The sequence below is a fragment of the Lycium barbarum genome, chromosome 9, assembly GCF_019175385.1.
Source record: "Lycium barbarum isolate Lr01 chromosome 9, ASM1917538v2, whole genome shotgun sequence".
Lineage (NCBI taxonomy): Eukaryota > Viridiplantae > Streptophyta > Magnoliopsida > Solanales > Solanaceae > Lycium > Lycium barbarum.
In genome coordinates, this window is record NC_083345.1 from 57,110,071 (window position 1) to 57,132,649 (window position 22,579).

Sequence of the window (22,579 nt, forward strand, 5' to 3'; positions counted from 1 at the left end):
ACAATCGTTTTAAGTCTTGTTTAAGTGGCCTATCAAAGATTTGTTAAATTATGAACTGCAACTTCCAGGCTCACTAGAAATGTTAGCCAAAGACATAATGAGGCAAAAGCCCTTTGAACTTTAAAGTATTAAATCAATTATCCTGAAAAAAGTTAGCTCTCTGTATTTATTCTTTTCATATACTTTGTAGGTTCACTCCTAAATAATAAGAGTTATGGCGATCAATGTTATTGTCCTAATACTGAAATATTGTATTATCATCAATTTGAAAAAAAGAAAATAACAAAGTGTAATATAATGAACATTAGTACAGCCAGACAAATGGCCTTTTTGGTTAGAACATTCTTACTGCATCATACAGTTCATTAAGAAATTATCTTGCCCTAGCAATATCAAAAGTCTAATATGACAGCAAAAGTTAAATGATGGTGTCATTCCAGTTTTCCTTGCCTTTCTACCATAGTCTACACTTGTCCCTTCAATTGGTCGACCATTCACCATTTCAGCCACGTATAACGAGTGTCATCTAACAAGCATAATTCACTTTTTGCGACTAATCCAGTCTAAAAATTCTGGCAATGATAACCAAGTTCATATAACTTTGCCTGCATATTGTGTTTCCTTCTTCTATGCGTCCACGTTTGAAGCACTTGACTAACTCAAATGCAACCAAAAGTTTCACTTTGGCTCAGATAGAGGATCCTCATACATAGCTGCCAAGCATTAACCATGTTAAATATCACCGCTATATATGCTTGAAGTTAGTTTCGTTCAGTCTTTGCTTTCCTTGCACCTGCTATTGTGTGAGAGGAACACATTCAAGCTCAATCTCAAGTACTCCTCTTTCAACATTCTGAAGCTTCACACTAATCTCCTGTTTCACCTTACCATCTATTAGACTGATTAGACCATCTTTAACTAAAGTGTTGTCTTTGCTTGCTTTCCATTTCCCAAGCAGCATTGATTCACTAAGTGTTGAATTTTCAGATGCTTTTGCAGCAGTAACAAGGGGCTGGATATCAATCTCAGCTTCCCCCATGAAGTCGTCCGTTGTAAACGTATCCTTGTCATACACAAACTGTAAACCATGCCTAAGATCATTAGGGTGGCCTGAACACTTCTCTCACACATGCAGATAAATTTTAATAAGAGAAAATGTGCATAAATTTATGGCAATTGGGGCCAACAATTGCAGCTTATCTCAAGTCCCTTTTATATTACATTTGCTGGTATGTTCATATAATTAATTGCCCCTCTCAAGTCCCTTTTGTATTACATTTGCTGGTATGTTCATATAATTGCCCCTCTTCACATTTAATAGCTAATAAAATGACAGCAAAAAGCATACCACTTTTAAAGGAGGAATATTTTCTGGGATTGACAACATTAGCTTTTCATTCCAAACTGGGTTAAGATTGTTCTTTATGACACGCGTCTTGACTGACTGCAACCAAGAGAAGTTCAGAGCTGAATTTAGTATGAGAAAATATTAGCCTGCACTAATGGAAAAGATTCTTAGTGTGTCAACCAAAAGATTTTCTGGAGAAGGATTCTTAGTATACTTCAAATATTAGCCTGCACTAATGGAAAAAATGAGAAAACTCCACTAGAAATAGCATTTACCTGGCTTCCCAAGGAGAGAATTACATAAGGATCACTTGTTACCACATCACGAACAGCTAGATTGGTCCCTCTCACCACATTGACTTTTATTAATCCTATAAATTCAACCATACCTGCCTATAGGTAAAATAAGCAGGATTGAGGTTCAATTTACAACACTGAGAATATGTTAAGTATGATATAAGAAGAATTCAGTCCATGATCTAATAGAATTGCTTGATTGTCTTTGGAATGACATATGAAACAATCATTTTCTTTGCTCTATAGATTATGTAAGGAACAATTCTTAAACAAAGCCTGGGATTTACTTTTGTTCAATTTTGAAGCCAAAGCATTAGCCAGGACATACCTCCTGCTAAAGAACACTATTGACAATAGGGTCGAGGAGGAGCACGAAAGACTTCGCATTCCATCTCTGAAAGTTTTACTTCAGAACCCCATAAAACCCTGCCGTACTCTCTCTCTCTCTCTCTCTCTCTCTCTATAAAAAGGCCCTTTCACCTTTCTCATCCCGTAAGGTAAGCTTTTTCATTATTAAGTTACCTTACCCATTTGCATTCCATGTAAGTTGGGAAGCAGCATGGACACAAGAAAATTATACTATTCACTTTAGTTCTGTTAAAACAAGTGCAGAAGATTTTGTTCCTTAGAGAATAAGTTAGTACCATCGAGTTACTTTTCTTGGTGGTCCTGTGTTCAGATTCTTTCCTTCTCCAGCTATTCCGAAATGCATGGCCTATGCCATGGATGCGATGCCCAGTGGATTGCTTCTCATAATGTCTCTTATCGATGGCCAAACTACAAGAAAGGCTTAAGGAATTGCAGCGTGAGGACGATGATGGTGGGAAGGGGCAGACAATCTGTACATCAGAGTTTAGAAATTGCTGCATCTCATATTTTCTCCTGAGTAGTGGATTTTCGATTCAGAGTAGATTGCGACTCATATATACCTAAATCTGATGGTCACATTTATGTTACCTGATAAAGTCAGTACGCTCTTCTATTGATGACTCGGGTCTGGGCTTCCTGTAATTATCAGGAATGGAAGCTTCGTACTTCATGTTTGCCGCAGTATTTCCACCCATCTCTATCATACTATCAACCTGGTCGTCTGTCCACTCGTCGAGCTTCACTGATAGAACCTGTTAATCATGACATTAAATATTTAATCTTTGTTTTGTTCCCAATGGAAAGGGGAAAGATTATCAAATACAGGAATGGTACCTGCGACCCAGTCAGAAACAAAACAAACATAGATGATCATGTAACTTGATATTTTGCAAAAACACACATGAAGGGTACAGACCCTCTATACAACATTATTCATCTGAACAACATTAAACAGCTAATGAATCAGTAAATTCTCCTTATTTTTAGCTTAGAATAGATAAGAGGAAGCTAAATCATGATTCACAATGAATAAGATGGAAATAAATGTTGGGCTAAAACAATACTCTTAACATGATATGATATTGTCGGCTTTGGGTCAAACTTGCATGGTTTTCCCTTAAAAGGTCTCACGCTATTAAGAGTATCCAACAATAAATGACTACTTTTTCTTTTCTATTTTCCATGTGTGACTTTGTTCATACCCAACAATAAATCATGCTTTGCAGAAATTTCTTACTACCCAAATGAAAAGAAATATCGATGCAAGTTTTGAAATCAACATCGGTTAAATTCGAGCAAGTGCTTCTTCCAGGAAAAGGTGAAAAGAGAAGGTTAGGTACTTATTCCATAATATTTCCACACAATTTTCAAAGTCACAGCTTTCTTACCCATCTTTCAACATTTCAAGTATCTACTCTCTTTTAGGTTTTCCATTAATTAATTCTAGTTCAGATAAAGGGGCATGAGAAAAAAGAAAATAGATCAAACATTATTCTAGTACATTCTACAATGACAGGTATATATGGCAGTTAAGACAAACAGCAAAGTTCGAAAACCCAACCTTCGATATGTGCACTCCAAGGCTTCGATGTACTCCGGAGCACTTGATACATATAAAAACTCCAAGACTTAAAGATCTGAATATCACAAAATGGGATAGATGTAGCAAGCAATTTCAGGACTCGAGGTCAAATTACACAGAAAAGAGGAATTATACCAGGTTATCCAACAATTATTCAAAATAAAGGAAAATCTTCAAAGTAGGATTCTTTTAAAAAAAAAAAAAGAAAGAGAGAGATACCGCTAAGTACTGGGTTTTATGATATCCAACATAGTGAGGGGAAACAAAGAAAGCGTTTTCTAAAGAGATAATGGTCAAAAACACACAACAATCACTTTTTTCGCAAGTTTTACACCCCACCTACAGTTGTTCCCTTTTCCTAACTGAACTATCACCATTTACTCCTTTTCCTACTTGACCTATCATCATCTATGTATTAAAAAATACCTAGTTGAATAGATGGTGATAGTTCAGGTAGGAAAAGGAATAACTGATATTTGGCCGAATCAGTTTCGAGGTGTGTTATAATACATAAATGATGATAGTCTAAGTAGGAAAAGGGAACAAACGATAGTTGGGATGTGAAACTCACGAAAAAGTGATAGTTCAAGTGTGTTTTACCATTAAAACTTTTCTTAATAATGTAAAATAACTGGTATTCCTAAGTTTGAATGATTCTAAATCTTGTCAAACCACTGTTTTGCCGAATGGAAGGAGAGGTGAAAAGATAATTTATTATTTCCCCAACTACATTTGAGATACAAAAAGTACAAACATAAAGGAAAACTTCAGACCAAGAAGTAAAAGGCTTCTGTAATGGATGGTGCATAAGTCAAATACAATGGGACAATAAAGGGTCAGCTACAAGATGAATCAAAAAAGTAATTAAAGAGATTGATAAACCTTATAATTTTCTTTAATTGTGATATAAAACTGGTATGTTCTGATACTTACACCCATTTTGGATCTGGAGATCCACAGTCTGCACAGGATCTATTGCCAGATTCACTCAACAGCCTCTGTAGTCTATGTCGAGGACCTAACAAAAATAATAGTAGATTACACTTGCAAAAGCTGTACAGGTGAGTGACCTTTATAAATCAAGCTTGGTCAATCATGTAAACTGAGAAAATGTACACCAATTAACAGCATTTGATGCTTAGGAGAAGAATAAAACTCAACAGTGTTTAAAAGAAAATTAAGGAACAGTATCTCCATGGTGGTCAAATTGACATAGTAGCAACATGAAAGTGACTAATCCTAAGCAACTCAACAAGTATACATGGTGCACACACAAAAAACCAAAAAAGGAAAACCCAAAAATGTTTATCCAGTAGAAAAGGGTAAGATGGTGAGTAACTCTTCAAAACTACAATGGCCTAAACTGCCATTCATTTCAAGCTGAGAATAAGATATTACATACTCGAAGAACGCTGTCGTCTTTCTGGTTGAAGACCACTACAAGATGATTCCATTTGCAAAAGTTCGTAGAGGCAAGAACCTACGCAAATAAACATGAGCTATTATTACACAAAACTGTTGACTGCATTCTGCAGAAATAATAGCTAACATTTCATTGACAGTTAGCAAATTCAACACAGCACGTAAACAAAAAAATCTGAAATATTAAGTAAATGTTAGTTACAAATTTCTCTTTAAAGAGACCAAAAGGAATTTGGTCACAGACGCAAGCACCACAAATGACACAAAAATTCAACAAGTATGCTGAAGATTGAAGAAGTAGATGATGTTTCAGCCTTATTTACTGTAACATAGAATTCGGAAATAAGAGAAAACAGGTTCAAACTATCCAACATCATGTTCTCCTCACCCCTAGGATTACATAGAAAACAATCAAGAATTCACTGAAACCATGCTAGATACAAACAATGCCCATATGCAAAAACCCGACCTGAGGATTTTATATTAGGCTAAAATCTGCAGGCCTCAATCATTCCTCCCATTCTCTACAATTACTTTTTATTGTCCTCTCTTTTTTGTCATTATTATTATTATTTTGGTCATTCCCAAATTACTTGTCCCTTTCCTCAAATAGAAAATTGTTCAAGCTGATTTTAACTAATTAATCTAATGCTAGACATGATGATGAGCCCAAATTTATAATTGAAAACTCTTTTGTTTCTTTTTTCTTTTTTAATTGAGAAAGGATACCTGTAACATTGTTGCTGTCAGCATTTCCCTGATGATGAATGGACATTTTTCTGCCTCTAAATTGAATATCCCAAAATCAGAAAAAAGCTCTAGACTTTTGAATAATTCATGTTCTTTGATCCTTGTTAACAATTGAAACAAAATGTCACCATGGCAAACCAAAATCATCGATCAATTGCATGCCAACGTATGATTATATCAAAGGAAAAGCAAAGTTGTGACATGTTCAAACAAGGCAATTATTGGAGTTTGGTAATAAATTGGGACACAACATTGAGATGTTGACAGATTCCCTTGTCCAATTGATGCAATTATCTACCAATTCACAAGTTAATGGATAAAAATATGATTGCATGTACATATATGGAAAACAGAAAAAATCTTTGAATTGAACTAGTTTGAAAAAATTCAATTGTATCTCATGATAATTTTTCATTTATCCCTGAGTGCAAAAAAAGCAAAAGAAAAGCCTATGTTGGGATGGAAATACTTATTTCGGGTGGTTGGAGGAAAAGTACCTAACAAATGAATTGAGGAGATATCAAAGTCGCACAAGTGCCACTTTCGGCGCGTACCTAATATTTGTTTATATTATATTCATTTTCCTTCAAATTAACAAGCCTAGCTTATGGTAAAAACTTATCCCGTTTACACATATGATAATGCATATTTTTACTGATTTAGTGTAAACACCTGATGCGAACAAATATTACTCCCTCTATTTTAATTTGTTTGTTTGATTTTGACTTGACACGAAATTTAAGATAATAAAAAAAACTTTAAAATCTAATGGTATTAAACTAAAGATATGTAGAATGTACGAAAATGACTTTTAATTTTGTAATCTTAAACATGTCATATGTAAGTTGAAATTAAAAGGTTGTTAGAAGAGGAAAGAGATATTTTTTTTTAAACAAATTAATAAAAGAGTAAGACAAACAAATTAAAACGGAGAAAGTACCCTACATAGTAAATTACATTGGTTTAGTGTAACATCAAATGTGAATAAATATTACCCTGAAATGAATGCATTGTACATTTATGTTGATAGAAGACTTGACGCTCATCAGAAGGCATGCTGAAAAATAGTCCTTTTCTAGACATTAATGTAAAGGAGGAGACTGCTTCTCTACTCTCTAGTATGTATTCCCAGACTTACTCAAAGAATGCGTCTTTGTTTACTCAAAGAAAACTGGTTTTGATGATGGACGAAAATCATTATATCGCTAAACTACTAAAATCCATTACTAAAACAATTTGTGACAATTACAATCTATAGATAATCTAATTTGGTGAAGGATGAGCAACTGATACTAGTATGTTGCTAATAAAAAATACCGAAAAGGGTCAAAAATACCCTTAACGTATGAGAAATGACTCACAAATACCCTTCTTATACCCCTCAAACTAACACCCTTTAACTTGATGACTTTTTTCAATTTAAAAAAGTCACATGACTTAATATGATTGGCCACATATATTATTTAATTTTAAAATAAACTCACTCACTTTTAAACCCAAACCCATTGAACCAACCCGTTTCTTTAATTTCCTGGAAAACTTAGCGGATTACTCTTTTTTCCGCCAAAACTCCTCTTCTTCCTCGTCCCACCTTCATCTTCCTCTTCACTCTCACTGTTATTATCATTTTCACTATCAAACTCCTCTTCAAACTCATCGTCACTGTTCAAATCACTTGCATTTGCCAAAGCAGAAACATCAAAATCAGCCTGCTGCTTATCATTTCTAGTGTATAGCACGACAAGCCTATCACTCTAGTCACTTAAATTATGCAAGTGTATAGGTATAGGTGTATGACTATCCGCTACAAAATCACGTGCCAAGGGACCAATTTCTCAAACCTTCTTAAGATCCCGTTGACACCCCCAATTAATCAGCGAAATTGTAATTGGTTCATCCGTAGCTGGTCCTAAATTATCCCCAGTGTACTTATAAATCTCCTTGAAACTGGAAACAGAATCAGATACAAGAACATGTCCTAGTATCTTGAGAGGTGATAGCACAGAGTGAATTGACATCAGAAGTTGAGGTTAAAAGAAACAGGTGGCTTAACGGGTTTGGATATAAAAGTAGGTGAATTTATTTTTAAATTAAATAATATATGCGGCCAATCATATTAAGCTACATGGCTTTTTAAATTGAAAAACGTCATCAAGTTAAAGGTGTATACGGTAAAAACCGGATATATGCTGAACCAGAGAGACCAAAGGCCGAGGGAAGAAAGGGACAAAACGTGCGTGAAGGTCCCATTCCGAGCCGGGGAAGCGTTTGGACCGGAGCAAAGGAAGGGCGTCATTTGGTCCGGTTCTTCCATGACCGGTTGTTCGAGGTCGTATGTCCGTTTGATCGTGGCCGGTAGTCCGGAAGATCCGTTGCGCAGTTGCCACGCGTCAATGACGTCCTGCTGTGTTCAACTGTCAATCGTACGGGTGTCAGACCGTACGGTTTACCTAATCCAACTCAGAACTTTTTCTTTATTTTATTATTTCTTATGTTGTATGAGGCCCATGGGGCAGCACTATAAATAAGGGGCATGCCTCATTTTAGGGGGTTGGCTCCTACATGACCAAAAAACTCTTGTAATAGCAAAACACGAAAATCTCTCTTTCAATATATATCTGATCGAATCAACGTTTCTTGTGTTTAATTTTTATGTTTCTTTAGATCGAATACCGTTTATGTATCAATATATTCTCGAGTACACAGCTAACCATTGATCATCCATCGCTCCTTTGTAGCATATTTATGCATTTCTCCTCTTTATCAAATAAGCATAAGATATAGCCACATATCCTATACCTCATCCACAAATTTAATTGATTATCTAAAACCGGAGTAAACAAGAGGGTGTTAGTTGAGGAGTATTCTTGAGCCAAAAAAAATAGGTTAGAGGTATTTTTAGACTAACAGGTGGATGGAGGATATTTGTGAGCCATTTCCATACGTGACAAATGGCTCACCAATAAGAGAGGTTTCCGTAAAAAATATCATCCATAATTTTGTTGCCAATAAAAAATAACGATGATAATCTTGATGTAATCAAAATGGGAAAATCTCAGATTGATGAAAGAAAAACTGACGAATTTCACCAAAATGATTTATGTAATACATGACTAATGAAATCCCAAAAATGATTTATTTTCACAAACACAGAACATAATCCCAAGATCAAATACAATATCTCATCCTACAAGTTGAGCTTGATATTATCATATTAACTTACAATGAACTGAAATCTAATGACACAATCAGATCAATAACCTATCTATCAGTAACGTCATTAAGGACGATATGTAATAACTAAAAAAACTACCCTTGTTTGCTTCTTGCTATCTAGGGAGCAAGTCCAAAGTGTTAAAAGACGGAGAGCTCCATCTCTTTCCTTTTTGTTTTTCTCCATTCCGAAAATGCATGATAACTTGAGATGCAGATTGCAACTGACATAGACCGAGAAGAAAGAGACCGCTTTGCTTTGTTGGTTAAGTCAACTCCAGAGTTTAAAGGTCTCTTCGACGAGGATGCATCTATAGTAATATCACCAGTGAACACCAAACAGAGTAGGCCCAACATGCAGCATAATATTCTAATGTTCGACTTAATTGACCTAAGCAAAACATTCAGCATTACATGTGATCTTCTGATCTAGACCACTGGACCTTACTTTTCCTTTTCTTCTTTCTAAAGGACTTCCCAATAACACTGCATTGCAGGGCCAGGTGATTTCAACTAGGGTAAATGAAACTTACTAAATAGAGTTTCTAATGCTCTATGAGAGATTGGAGAGTAGCATTATTTAGTCTCCCGAATTAGGTAACCTCTCTTATGTATTCTGATGCTCCAAGAAAATGGGGAAGGGGAACTTGTTGAGTTAAAAATGATATGGTCCCCCAAGTCAGTGACTCATTTAGGCTAAACCATATGGTCTCACAAAGTGCTCTCTATCATATCAATACAATAACCGATGGATCTTCTTGAAGCCATGGCCTCTGCTAGTCTTGATCGAGCCTCGTGATGATGACTTAATAGTGACAAAGTGGTAAGTACAGCCCGTCTTACCAGAGAGTTAGCTTCATTCTCATTGAGGCACAACCAACTTAGCACTCTGTCCAACTGCACACTGTTGATGAAAAAGCAGTTAGCGACTAGCCCTATTTAGGCTCCACGTCCATAAAGCAAAATGTTGTAGAGAGCATGTGACCTTTTGAACATCTGAGTGAAGTAATTCTGAGTATCCAAATATCAGGTGCTCCGCTGCTAACCCTCCTAGTATTACACACAAGAACCTGTTCAAAGTCTGCTATAGAAAAAAGACTAGTTATTTTTTGAGAGTTACTCAACTCCTCATGAGCATGTGACCTTTTGAACATCTGAGTGAAGTAATTCTGAGTATCCAAATATCAGTTGCTCCGCTGCTAACCCTCCTAGTATTACACACAAGAACCTGTTCAAAGTCTGCTATAGAAAAAAGACTAGTTATTTATTGAGAGTTACTCAACTCCTCATAATCATTTTCGCCCTTGTTAAATGAGCCAGACTCCAGAAAATTATAAGATTCTAGCTCAACAGTACTGTGTGGACTAAGAAATATGGTCAACGATCATGATAACATCTCTTAAGGAACAAAATTTCGACTTAACGAGGCTATCAGAAGAAGAGCAAAGGGAACTTTTATGCTTAGTTCAAACTTCTTCCAGTTTCATTCCATTCCTTGTTTTAGTTCCTATTGTTTGTAACTAACCAAGGGTCATGCAACAACAATGGTTGCTGCTATCATGTTACATTACAGTATCAATGACGCTAGAGTTAGTCCATTAAGCGACTTAAATTCATTTATCTGTGGGTCAATGGTAATCATCTGAAATAAAGGTTCACACCTATACCTGATATAACATACGCATTGAGGCACAACTTGGGACAGCAAAGTCAACCATCTCCAAATCAAATAATAATGATCTAAGGCTAGCAAACCTTTTATAAAACCAAAAAGAATCTAAATAGCAAGATATCTGACCTGGGATGAGATCTTGGCCCTGTTTTCCTGCAAACACATTGCATTTTAAGCTTGGAAGTTGGAGTTATGATTAGAAAAGCATGGATATGAGTTACTCAAAGAACGTATTATTTGTGCATAAAGCAATAACAATTAAGTGGATTTTTTCCAACAAAGATCTTTACGTGTGGCATGAATGTCGAAGTTCAGTCAAACATAAAGCAGTTAGTTTTTGTACACTGGTGGAATAGCTTATTTGATTAGATCATTTCTCATAACAATTACTCCCTTCGTTTCAATTTGTTTGTCTTAGTTGACTGGGCAGGAAGATTAAGAAATAAACTTTTGAATCTTGTAGCCTTGAACTAAAGATATGTATAATGTACCAAAATACCCTGTAATCTTGTGGTCTTAAACAAGCCATGTCGGATGTTGAAATTATAGAGTTGTCATATTAGGAAAGATACTTTCTTTTTTAAATAGACTAAAAAGGGAAGTAAGACAAACAAATTGAAACAGAGGGAGTGCATGATACTAGGATTTCAAACTGTGGAATCAAAAAGAGATTTGAACAATTTGATGGACAGGCGAGGATGCCTTCGGCACACTCATGATCCAGTAATTTAAGAAATCTAATATGCTGATAGGACAAGATGGTACACAAAAGTACATGAAGAGAAGGCTCAAAGACAGCCTATTACAGTTTCCTCCCTAGCATTTCTATACAGTCCCAAGTGTTGTTCTACATTTTCCAGTATGCTACTCATAACCAGAAGTACAAATTTTATAGATGTATATTTTCAATTCTAGAGATATGACTTCCTTGCCCTTCAAAAGATGCATAGACGGGTGGTTTTCCAAAACTGCTACCGTATTTTAACTATCCTTTGGCTCTGCCAACTCTCCAACAGGCTCCTAACATTGTGCGGCATTAGCCAGGAAACTCCACAAATATTCAGGAAAAGATCCCAACTCTGCCTTGAGACTTTTCAATGAAGAAAAAGGTGATTCACAGTTTCCTGGTCTTTTTCACATAAGTAACCTTCTATTATTAAAGCAAAGCCTCTCTTCTGCAGGTTGTCTTGAGTCAACCAAGGTCCTATAGTACCAATCCACCCAAAAGCAGGCCACCTTCATAGGTGCTTTAGTCTTCCAGATCCAGGGTACTATATATCTATCTATCTATTTTTGTTCTTTCTTATGTGTCCTGTATTAATAGAAACATTTTCCAGTTAATTTACCTAGAGGAAGACTATATGAGAAGCTACTAAAATGAAAGAGTCTCACATAGTTTAATTATGGCTACAAAATAATGATCATTGAACCAGCAGTTTGATTGCTGTCCCTGGCATTTATTCCGCATATCTTACATGAATTTCGGCAGCTTCAAGCTGACATATTTAACAAGCTATTCTTACCGTGCCTTGGGTAAAGCTTTTGCTTGAGATAGTGCTCATATCAACCTGCAGTTATTTGGACCTGAAAATGAATGACTATGCACCGAAATAAAACTGACAAGAGAAACAAACCTAATTTGAAATCTTCCTCTCTGTAGTGCAACATATTTAGGGGAAGTAGTCATCTTAAGAAACTCATGAAGGCTAGTAAGAATTGATTTAAAAAATTAATCCACGTGTAACACCCGTGTGCCTATAGATGCTTAAAGTTGTTATTGTTGAGGAAAGACCACAAGTAAAACAGCAGCGACCACAAAAGACAAATATGCAGATTAATCCCATTGCATAATTGGGAGTGTAGTCGGCAAAAATGCATGAATGCTGCTAAGGTACTACAGTAAACCAAAGAAATTAAAGAAGATTGAAATAAAAGAAATCCTACGGCCATATGTTGCCATGATATTGTGTTTATACAATTCTCATAGTAACTAAGATAGCATTCGTACTTCTTTGAGAAATTCAAAGCCAAGAAACTGCACATTTCCCTGAGCAAACTTGTCCTGTGTTATATCTTCTACCCTAGGTACTTGATAGCTTCTTGGTAAGACCCCGACCAGGTAACCAACCAGAAAATGGCCAGCCTCATGCTGCAGAAAAAGAACCTTTTAAGCTACAGCTAGACTATATGAGCCCCATCATTTAAAATGTGTCTAACAAACAGTACCATAAGTTGAATGAAGAAAGAGCAGTTGACATAACAGCGAGACTCACCATGTACTTGATATTCAATAGTGTACACAAATAATAGCTACTAACAGAAGAATTAAAGCTTGTATGCCAGTAGGCATGCCTTAAATTTGTCAAATAGTTGTTTTCAGAATTCCAGATAAAGCAAGTGGCACTACTTATGGCCTGAAGGAGACACGTCTCAGCTTGCCAGTGAATTGGGTCAATCTGAATATTGCTTTATGAAGCACTATATGTTTGGAGTTCTGATAAAGAAAACTGATAGCAATTTGTCTTTGTTCCTTGAGTAAAAAATCAAGTATCGAGTTAACTAAGAATAATGAAAGAGTTTGTGGCATAATTTGATTGTGTATGCAAGTACTATTGGAAAGTCATTGTCCAAGTTCTTTATTTTTCTAAGAAGATTAAAGATTTGAGTTTTCAATACTTAAATTTCTTACATGATTGGATAATACACGTGCAACACACGTGACAAGAAACTAGTACTATTAAAAAGTCTTACTTGCAAACACATTTGATGATCTTCATAAGGGGAATCATCGCTTTCACTCCCCAGATCATCTTCCATTCCCGTTAATAAGACCTACATGAATATAATCTAGCTAAGCCAAATATTTAAATAAAATTTTCAAGACAAGTCTATATATTAACAAACAGAATTAAAAAGCAGAACTCATACCTCCTCATCTGATAGAGCAAACTCGATGCTATATTTGATTGAACACAGAACTGAGTCAACTAAAGATTCATCAACCATACATAGTTCTTGTCCATTCATTGCTGGTAATCTTTTAGGCACCTCCACAACAACATACCAATGAACGAATCAGCATAACTTTTCCTCCTACAACTAGGATACACAGCAAAGTGCTTGTCATTGGAATTTAAATGCTACTCCCTCCAGCTCAATAAAAAAAATGTTTTTGGCTTATTTTTGTACTTTTTAGCTTAAAAATAAGTGATTAAAAGTATTTTTTATTTTTTTCAAATATCACAAAAAGTAAAAAAAAAAATTAACCGCCAATAAACACTTAAAATAAGTCAATTCAAACGTGCTTTAAAAAAAAAAAAAGCATCACATAAATTGAAAAAAGAATGGAGTATTAAGAAAGTTGTTATTCTCTTTTTAAACTACTAAAAAAAATTGTCACATTAATTGGGACGAACGGAGTATTAAATATAGAAAGTTATAATTTTTATTTGAACGGAATAAAAAGAAAAGAGCGTCACATAAAACGAAACGGAGTGAGTATTAAATATATAAAGTTGTTTTTTTTACCCGATTAAAAAAAAAATTATCACATAAATTGGACGGAGTGAGTATTAAATATAGAAAGCTATTTTTTTTTAACGGAGTGAAAAAAAATCGAAGGAGTATTAAATATAAAAAATAATTATATTTTTTTTTTAACCGACTAAAAGAAAAAAAAGTATCACGTAAATGAAGAGTAACAAAAGGAGTACCAATTTGGCAGAACCGAAGCCAAGTAGGCCACCAGTCTTGTACTGTAATTGCTTCAACAGAGAGTGAGCAGCTTTGTAATTCCCCTTTGCTAACTCTTTATCAAACCTTCTCAGTGCTCTACCACGTCGCATTCCTTTACATTCCTTCTCCCCAGCAAAGGCTCGAATCACTGTAATGGTGTGTTTGATTTTATAAAATATGCCGCACAACATAAAATATTACGCCAGGTAGTCCAATATTATATATAGAAATAGGGGTGGGCGTTCGGTCGGTTTTATCAAACTTTGATTTGGTTATTTCGGGTTCGGTTTTTTTAAGGTGGACACCAAACATCGAACCAAACTAGTTCGGTTCGGTTCTTTCGATTTCGGTTTTTTAAAGTTCGGTTCGGTTCGGTTTAGTTTTTTCAATTCAGTTTTTTTAATATAATATTAGAAGCGATTCCATTGACACTAATTCATATTCTCAAAAGCAATAAATTATAAAACTGATAAATTGAAATCAAAATCAAACAAACAGGATACACAAGAACAGAAAATTATAATCATGACATAGGATTACTAGGTGTTATATACATACCGTAAGAATAATTAAGAATACACATAAAGGACATTTATTAATCCTAAAGAGACATCCTAGTTACCTTTCTTTGTTAGGGATATTTGATTTTTTCAATTGAAGTGGAAAATTAGGAATACAAATGCAAAAGAGGACTTATTACAATTGGGTTTTTGTTGCTTTAACTTAATGGGCCTGGACTATTTTAATGTTTTTGGATAATGTATTAAATTTCGGTGCGCGTTCGGTTTTTCGGTTCGGTTTTATCAAAATTCGGTTCGGCTATTTTGGTTTCGGTTTTTTTACGATGGACACCAAACTAGTTCGGTTTGTTGAAGTTTCGGTTTGGTTCGGTTCGATTTTTCGGTTTTCGGTATTTATGCCCAGCCCTATATAGAAATAAAGGAAACTTGTGGTCTAATACAATCGTAGAAATTTGTGTCGCTAGAAATCATTTTATAAAGTTAAATTGTTATTAAATATAGAAAAATGTCATTTTTTTCAAACTGACTAAAAAGGAAAGAGTGTCATATAAATTGAGACGGATGGAGTAATATTATTGTTAAAAATCAATAAGGGGAAAGAACAACGGATTGTGTACCTTTCAGTTGCAGCGGAAGTTGTTGATCTTACCATCAAAGAAATTTGTCGTAAGTCCACTTTGAATCACTAGGAAACAAAGTTTATATCACAAGGTAAATGTTTTTTTTTTTTTATGTTCTTGTGGAAAGATAAAAAATCAATATCTTTATTTTATTATCTGTTCAAAAAGAAAGAAACCTTGCCTTTTATTATGAAAAGAGAAGTTATAGTAGTTACACGATTTCTTCCCACAAACTCACGTTATATGATAGGGTAGAAGTTACCTCTTATATGGGGTAACTCTTTTTTTTAAGCTTCTAATAACTTCCTGCAGGTTTATTTCTCCTAATCAGGTCGGGTCAGTCCACATGGGCGACCCACGACCCAACTCAATATCCAACATTTCCCACTTCGCACATGGTGGACTAGACCTAAATCAGTACCATGGCCATAACACACGTAATTCATACTGGCAAATAGTTCGTGCGACTTGCGAGTATCAAGAGCTATACTTACTAAGGTGTTACAAGAGCTTCACGCAGGAATTCAATCACATGCGGAAAGAATCCACTACTAACATGAGAATCTTATTGCTCGCAATACCCCAGACACCATCTACTACACTAGTAGCTAGTTATCCGATCTCTCGTCCTCTAAAGAGGTAAACTCGAGTTCATGTTTAACTTTTATATCTAGAATTACACTTACACTTGACACCTTATGGTAAGTGTAATGGGCGGCTGTAACGACCTGTGTGGTCATTTAGCTTTTTACCCTTTTTAACCCTGTTGACCCCTTCCCTTAGCTCCGTTAGAGTGTTTGTGACCCGCGGGGTGGGTGGCACAATTCTCGAGGTGATTGCTCAAGTCTTAATTGATTTCGAGGAATTTAGAAGTTTTAAGTTGAAGAAGTGTTGACTAATGATTGACTTTTGGATAAACGGACCTTTAAGTGATTTTCGTCGGTTCCATAGGGTCCGGAGGGTCGATTATAACTTGGTAGGATGAGTGGTTCGATTCTCGAGGCACTCGGGGGTATTTTTGTCCTTTGGTTGGAAACTTGATTCTTTTGGGGTTTGGGGGTTGACCAGGTCAAGATAACCTCCACTGGAAATTCTTAGGGCACGAGTGAGTTCATAGCGTGTTGTTACATTGGTATGCATGTTTGGGTTGTATTCAGAAGGTCTCGGATGAGTGTCGGGTTTTGCGTTGAGGTTGGTGAGAAATCAGATTTTTTGCTGGTTTCTGGTGTGCCGCTTCTTCGGTGTTCTGGCCGCATCTGCAGGCCCGCCTCTGCGAGGTTTGTTCCGCAGATGCGAGGATTTGCCTTTCAAAGTAGTTCTGCACCTGTGAAGTGTTACATCCGACATTTTTGTTTATTCGAAAAATTCAAGGTGGGTTGACTTGTGATGAATAAGGCCACAATTGGACCTTACTTTGTATGCATGTGTAGGTTATGAATTTAATGGTGTGGAATTACGAAAGGTGGCCAAGGGAATTTTGGAAATTTGCTCCATAAATTACCATCTTTAGACAACAATTTTGGGCTAAAAAATGATAGGAAAAAAATTAGGCCCAAATGGGATGGCCTAACCGGCCATACCATGATCCAAGCCCATGGATTAATTTTCCATGTGGCATTATATATCCATCATTATCCTTAGAACTTTCAAGAAAAAAAAAATACAAAGCAAGAAAGAAGGAACAAAAGGAGAGGGTTTCGGGTGAGAGGAGAAAGAAAAGGAAAAGAAAGAAAAAAATTTTGGAGCCAATTCTTGGGTTTAAAAAGTTCCTCTCTTGAGAGATTATTACTAAGCACAAGATTATCTACAAGTTGATGTAAAGATTTTGGCAAGAAAACAACTTCAACCCCAAGTGAAGAACTTGAAGAAAGGTAAGGATTCCATGCTTTTGTTGTGTTAAAAATGGTATATGTATGTTGTAGTATGTGTGAATGAATGAAAAACATGGAAATTTTGTGTGTTGGAACTAGGGGTGTGATGGCCGAATATGTACATGAAATTGCATGATTTTAATGGCTTGAATTCTTGTTGTAATCTAGTTGTAATATGATGGGAATTATATTAGAAAGGAAAGTGGAATGAATTAGTAAAAAAATTGGAAGTGTGGGAGGTGGCCGTGTGGTGCTAGGTTTGATATGAAATATGAATTTGATTTTTGGTTGTATGCTAATTGAGTTAAGGTGAATTGAATCTTGTTAGCATGTTAATTGTGTTGTTATGGAAGATTGGTTATTAAGTTGTTGAAGAAAATTATTGAACTTTGTTATGATTTGTGTATAAGTGAAAATGAAAGTGTTAAGAGGCAAATTATGCTTATGACAATGAACTTGGAATATAAAAATGTGTTGATGAGTTTGCATGTTGAAAGTTAGGAAGGAATTGGAAAAGTAGCGACTTGATGGAAAGTTGAATGTTTGTGAATTTTATGAATATCTTGTGAATATTATGTGAACATGTTATGGATTCCTCCGATGTGTGTCGTAATGATTTTGATGGATAATGGATATGAAAATAATAAGTTTTTGTTGGAAATGTAAGCTTGAAACGAAAGATGATTCGTCGTGTCGAAGGGTGGCTAATAATGCCATAGCGTATGATTTAGTGTTTATTGATGTTTGTTGTTGTTTGGATGTCTCCTCTGGGTTGTTGTGTTGCTAAGTTGAGCCGAGCTAAGTCTCGGGGATGTCGTATATACAGAGGAAATGCTGCCGAAATTTCGGTAGGCAATTATGTGTAAAGTTAGAGTATTGAAAGAATGAAACTAACCAAATGGTAAACTTGACCATTTCCAGATTTTAGACGAAACTTGGATTGACGCCGAGCGAGCGTAAGGCGCCATCGAGGTATGTGAAGCACTTCTCTACGTTCCTAGGCATGTTCTGGATGTGGTAGGCTCGGCCGCGAGCCTTAAGTCCGACTCTGTTCCCCGGAATTCGAGACGGAAAACCGCTCCAATTCCTTCAATTCAATTGAACCTATTTTCTTACAAATTGTCCTTAAAGTGAGATTTTGCACAAAAATTTCCCCAAACGGAGTCGGAACACTTCCGAATGAGTATGGGTGACCTCATAAGGTCAATCATCAGTAATTTACGTGTGTAGCCTCGGGTTGGTCCGAGGTGGGCCCACAAGGCCCGATACTTCCGGTACGATTTTTAAAATACTTCTGTTTTGGTCTGATCTTCTCTAAAAACTTCTGAACTATTATTTTGTGAATATTATGGATATTTTTGTGTAATTTATACAATATTATTTCTGAACATCCGAGCATCCCATTCTGATAATCTGTCGTGCCTTCCTAACTAGGATATGAGCGCGTGCTATGCATACTATCTGGATATTCTGATTTTGGCTCGCCGTTTGGCACCCTTCTGATTGATCGAGTCTGTATGTTGAGTCTGTAGGTAGGTGGTTTCTCATTTATCGATTCGTGTCTGTCTCAATGCATTCTTTCACTGCGACCCGGGCCAGGTTCTGTTATCGTGCATAATTCTCTGCATTGTTCACCGCGTCCCTCGGCGTACGGGCCGGGATCTGTATTATGATTCCGTCTGTCTGTCCGAACTATAATTCTGTCCATTTGTGTGTAACACGATTCTGTATGTCCGTCTAGATCATAACTCTGTCCGTCAGTTTGACTTATGATTTTGCCCGTTATATTACTGTGACTCTAGTTCGGACTATGTTTATATCTGTTACGTTGCTGCTTTACATACTCGGTACATTTTCCGTACTGACCCCCGTTCTTCGGGGGCTGCGCTACATGCCCGCAGGTACAGACGCACCAGGTGAGACGCCGCCAGCGTAGGTTTCCGACTCTGCTATCTGAAGAGCTCCTTTGACCTGGAGCATATCTTTGGTATATATTTTCTGTCGTCTGTGTATTCCGTATGTATGTATATTCCGGGTACGGCGGGGCCCTGTCCCGTCATATGATTTTGTATGTCTGTAGAGGCCTGTAGATAGATGTGTGGGTTACGGGTTTCGTCTGTATGTTAGCCTTATCGGCTTACTTGTAAATGTCTGTATGTTCAGGTATATATGTATATATACGTATGGTTGCGCGCGTGCCGTATTTGTATCGGCCTATTTCCATACTTCTGTTTTGAAACGAAAAAAAAAAAATCTGTATGATTCGAATTCGATCAGATAGGTACGTATGGGTATCCAGTTAGGGTACCAGTCGCGGTCCACGGGGTTTGGGTCGTGACAAAAGTGGTATCAGAGCGGTTAGTCCTCGGTATGTCTACAGGCCGTGTCTAGTAGAGTTCTGGTTATCGATGTTGTCACGACCCAACCCCGTGGGCCGCGACTGGTGCCCTACTTAGGCACCCCAAACAGACTCACAACCGGATCATCGTATTCAGACTCATTCAGACTTAACGTACATTGTTCGAATTGAAAATTAACAACAGACGTCACACAAACATTTATCGAACACTTATCTTAAGCGGTCGCCCGTGCAGAACAGTCAAATCAAAATCAGAAAGGTGGCGGAATATACATCGCCCAAATGCACACACACACGTACAAACTCATGGGCCGTCCTGGCCATAGTATCATACTGGCCGCTTAAGAACGCAAAACAGATCCACATACAAACACACCGGACCCACGACCCACAAATATGACTACAGGCCTCTAAAACAAAACAGAACATACGAACATATGACGGGACAGGGCCCCGCCGTACCCACACTGCCACAAATGTACAGAATACACACACAACTGAAGGTATGTACCAAAAGTTAGGCTCCGGATCAAGGGGAGCTCTCCAACACATCCGAATGAGTAGCCTAAACCAGAGGATCACCCAAACGAGCTTCTGTACCTGCGGGCATGAAACGCAGCCCCCGAAGAACCGGGGGTCAGTACGGGAGAAGTACTGAGTATGTAAAGCAGAAGGTACAGAAATCACAAACACAACTGAAGTCAGAATGGAACAAACACAAACGTCAAGGTAGCAAAGCAAACCTGTGCGGAAGGCAAATGTACAAATGCAAATCAAATCATGTATAGGGTTTAGGAACGTGGTCACCCCCGACGCTGGTGCCACAACACATCATAACTCCAGAAGTTTTCAAATCTCCGTACAGTCTCCAGACACATCATATCACACATATATCACATCATCAGAACACATCAAATGCCATATCACATCATAACTCCATAGACGGTAACCGGCCCTATGGCGAGGCCTCGGAAACCGTAACACATCATAACTTCCGAATATGGTATAGCGCGCACGATCACAAAGCCGGCCCGGGTACCGACGAACGAAATCATAGTGAATGGCACGAATGGAGTAGTGCAGAAACCATATGCATATTATAAGTAAGTTACCGGACTCGACATATAGTTACATATAGGAATATACCGACGCCAGAAGGCTCGGAGTAGAAGTCAGGTCGATCAAAATTAATGTATAAAAGTTACGAAGTTCCAAACTGCAAAACCTTTGAAAAATGATTCACAGGTCATCCTCCGAAAATCTAACATCATTCAAAGTGCAAAACGTTCAATAACGGCATAGGGAATTTCAAACGAACCCTTAAGTCATAAACAAACGATTGCCTTTCATATCGGACGAAAATGAGCCAAACGAACCAAATAATGGAAGCCTCAGGGCTTGCGGGCCCACCTCGAGTCAAATTGAGGCGGCGGACACAAATCACAAACTTTCGGCTCCATAAAGCCGTCTACAAAAGTTTCGGAGGGATTCGGACACAACAACAAAAATTATGAAGGTTCGAACATTCTTTCAACCAAATGTAAAGATTAGGTTTCAATTATGCTGAATGAATAGTGCCTAAACTTGAACCTAGATTTCCAAGAGCAGAGTTATCCCCGAGGGTCCGATCTTAACCTAGCGTAACTAGGACATGCCAAAAGAAGGATAGATAGGCTTTACATACCTGGATTGCGCCTTACGCTCATCAAATCTCAATTCCCGTTTCGTCCAAAAACTGCAAATGGTCACTTTTACCAGTTACTATTCATGAAAGTTAACATCCTAATCTTTGGGGTTATACTTGGCTACCGAAATTTTGGCATCATTTCCCCTATAAATCTAACACCCCCGAGACTTAGCTCGGCTCAAAACATTCAACAACAACAACCCAACAACACCAAACGACGTCAAAGTTCACAACGAAATAGGTTTTAACATCAATGATCTTCTTTCTACATAAAATGAAAATTTTCATACAAACTTTACAAGGTCAAACCAACATCAACATTATCATATTCATCATCCATCAAAATCATAATTTTCCTCTTGATACTTTCATCTCCATTTTTACATAAACCATAACAAAGTTGTATGTTTTCCTACAACAACTTAATAACCATTAAGTTCCTTCACTCTCCTCACATAGTCCATGATTAACACAACCAAAATATTAATTCAAATCAGTCCATCAATTTCAATTAAAACAGCCCCTCACCCATAAATTTCAACAAAACAACAAACGGGTTTATAATGCTGTTTTCTCCGTTCTAATTCGTTAAAACTCTAAATAAACACTTTAATAACATAAAAGGAATTTTATAAATACCTTATCAGAAAATCCACCACGAAAATGTCATCCCCCAAGACCAATATTTATCTCCAATTGAAGGCAACGCAACGTACAACGTTTTTCTCTTCATGAGCTTCGGGATTCGGAGCTCGGATTTTGATCAAAATGGCTTCCTTAGCCTTGAAGTTCTCTCTCTCTCTCTCTCTAATGTTCTTGGAAGATATTATCTGAAAATGATCAGCCCTCACATAATTTTTCCTTATATTTATGACGTTAATGGGCCTCATGGGCCGAATGTGAATGTTGGATCGGGTCACCATTTTCTGCCCCGCCAGCCCAACTTGCATCGTCCATATTTGCTTATCCAGATATCTTTTTGACGAGCGGTTTGTTGAGTTGGAAACTAGACTCGATGAACTTAATTTTAGGCTTTTAAAACACCTTAAAACTCCTCATATACTAGGAGATATGCCTCCAACAATATGGGCTAAAAATCTGGTCCGAGATTTTTCTGAAGTTGTTCGGATTCAT

The 22,579-nt window shown here is 36.9% G+C and overlaps 2 protein-coding genes across 15 annotated transcripts; both read right to left on the reverse strand.

The window, feature by feature from the left end:
* Nucleotides 1-227: 227 nt before the first annotated feature.
* On the reverse strand, nucleotides 228-8,446 carry LOC132608818 (probable ADP-ribosylation factor GTPase-activating protein AGD11). Of its 5 annotated transcripts, none has more exons than XM_060322567.1 (9): nucleotides 5,747-8,446; nucleotides 4,998-5,075; nucleotides 4,529-4,613; nucleotides 3,575-3,650; nucleotides 2,602-2,765; nucleotides 2,289-2,421; nucleotides 1,624-1,740; nucleotides 1,349-1,444; nucleotides 228-1,078 (listed from the first exon to the last, which is right to left on the reverse strand). In XM_060322567.1, exons 1-9 carry the CDS (start codon nucleotides 5,790-5,792, stop codon nucleotides 797-799), a joined length of 1,077 nt encoding a protein of 358 aa, XP_060178550.1. In that variant the 5' UTR covers nucleotides 5,793-8,446; the 3' UTR covers nucleotides 228-796. The 5 variants fall into 5 exon arrangements, with proteins under 5 accessions (XP_060178550.1, XP_060178549.1, XP_060178545.1 ...); XM_060322566.1 differs by having other exon boundaries at nucleotides 2,289-2,433; XM_060322562.1 differs by having other exon boundaries at nucleotides 2,289-2,526; nucleotides 5,747-6,916.
* Nucleotides 8,447-8,881: 435 nt separating this feature from the next.
* On the reverse strand, nucleotides 8,882-14,578 carry LOC132608819 (uncharacterized). 10 transcript variants are annotated; one of them, XM_060322570.1, is made up of 9 exons: nucleotides 14,366-14,577; nucleotides 13,581-13,700; nucleotides 13,404-13,484; nucleotides 12,661-12,801; nucleotides 12,176-12,220; nucleotides 10,779-10,805; nucleotides 10,124-10,219; nucleotides 9,966-10,030; nucleotides 8,882-9,884 (listed from the first exon to the last, which is right to left on the reverse strand). In XM_060322570.1, the coding sequence occupies exons 1-8, from the start codon at nucleotides 14,495-14,497 to the stop codon at nucleotides 10,022-10,024; spliced, it is 651 nt and encodes a 216-aa protein (XP_060178553.1). In that variant the 5' UTR covers nucleotides 14,498-14,577; the 3' UTR covers nucleotides 8,882-9,884; nucleotides 9,966-10,021. The 10 variants fall into 10 exon arrangements, with proteins under 10 accessions (XP_060178553.1, XP_060178552.1, XP_060178555.1 ...); XM_060322569.1 differs by having other exon boundaries at nucleotides 10,106-10,219; XM_060322572.1 differs by lacking the exon at nucleotides 12,176-12,220.
* Between the last annotated feature and the right edge of the window lie 8,001 nt (nucleotides 14,579-22,579).